The sequence below is a fragment of the Galeopterus variegatus genome, unplaced genomic scaffold (assembly GCF_000696425.1).
Source record: "Galeopterus variegatus unplaced genomic scaffold, G_variegatus-3.0.2 Scaffold2280, whole genome shotgun sequence".
Taxonomy (NCBI): Eukaryota; Metazoa; Chordata; class Mammalia; order Dermoptera; family Cynocephalidae; genus Galeopterus; species Galeopterus variegatus.
Window position 1 is genome coordinate 119,535 of NW_007728391.1, and position 1,084 is coordinate 120,618.

The window sequence follows — 1,084 nt, forward strand, 5'->3', positions numbered from 1 at the left end:
ATATTTTGGCGGCTTAAGTGAGTAATGGTGCATGATCCCAGGCAAGGGAGGGGTAGATCAGGATCGGGGCCCCGCGTGTTGCAGAGAGCTACGGTGCGCGAGGTAGGTTTGAAACCTGAACGAGTAGCAACCTCTATTATTATTATTATTATTTATTATTATTATTATTATTATTATTATTATTATTATTATTATTTATTATTTTCCTTTTTTGCTTCTCGGTGTTTCCACCCATTAGGGAGAACAATCTCGACCATCTCTTCCGCTGGGCAAGTTCCCAATGGGCGGCTGGTGAGAATAAAAGGCTGGTGGGCGGGTTCCCGGCCGGAGGCCCGCGTTGGACCGCGCCTTGGCTGGGGAAACGCACCCCGCTCCCTGCGGCGGGTATAAAGAGGCTGACTGCGGCCGCCGGACAGCTCTGAGATTCGCAGGCGGCAAAAGCTCGCTTCGTTGGTCCCCATCCGTGCCGAGTACCCGTCCAGACACCACGAAGATGGCACCCATTGGGGGCACCAAGGCCAAGAAGGTGAGTGTCCAGGGGGCCGGAGGACTCCCTCAGTCCCGGCCCACCGGTCCCGCAGCCCAGCATCGGGGAGCACAAAGGGGCTCTCGGAGCCCGGTTGGGGGCCTCGCATCCCCCTTTCCCCCAGCCTTAGACCGGAAGGTGCTCCCAGAACTTCTCCTGCACACCCCTAGGCGCCTCTGAGCCTTCTGCCTCAAGTCCAGGGCGCGCCAGGGCTCCCCTCTCCCTCCTCCATCCCCAGCCCCGCTTTGAACCGGAGTGCGCCCCAGAACTTTGTGATCCTTGCTTCCGGGACCCAAGGACGCCCTCCGAGCCATACCCGACTCCAGGGCGCACCCAGAGCTCCCAGGCTCCCCAAACCTTCTGAATCCAAAGAACTCCTTCAGAGATGCTGCTCCTAGACTCGCAGACGCGATTTCCAGTCCCCTTGGCGGTGGCACAGGCTGGCGCCCCGCAGCGCGCCCTGGGCGGGGGCGGGAGGGCTGCGGGGAACTCGGAGTCTGTGCCCCGGTCCCCTGCGCGCTCCCTCGGCGCCCTGCGCGGGCCGGATCGCCAGGAGCG

The 1,084-nt window shown here is 60.9% G+C and overlaps 1 protein-coding gene across 1 annotated transcript in view; it reads left to right on the top strand.

The window, feature by feature from the left end:
- Positions 1-325: 325 nt before the first annotated feature.
- The window catches only part of BHMT (betaine--homocysteine S-methyltransferase), a 21,481-nt gene continuing 20,722 nt past the window's right edge, over positions 326-1,084 (top strand). The window contains exon 1 of the mRNA XM_008581147.1: positions 326-526. Within this exon, the coding sequence (XP_008579369.1) occupies positions 494-526 (33 nt within the window). The 5' untranslated portion in view covers positions 326-493. The remainder of the gene's footprint in view (positions 527-1,084) is intronic.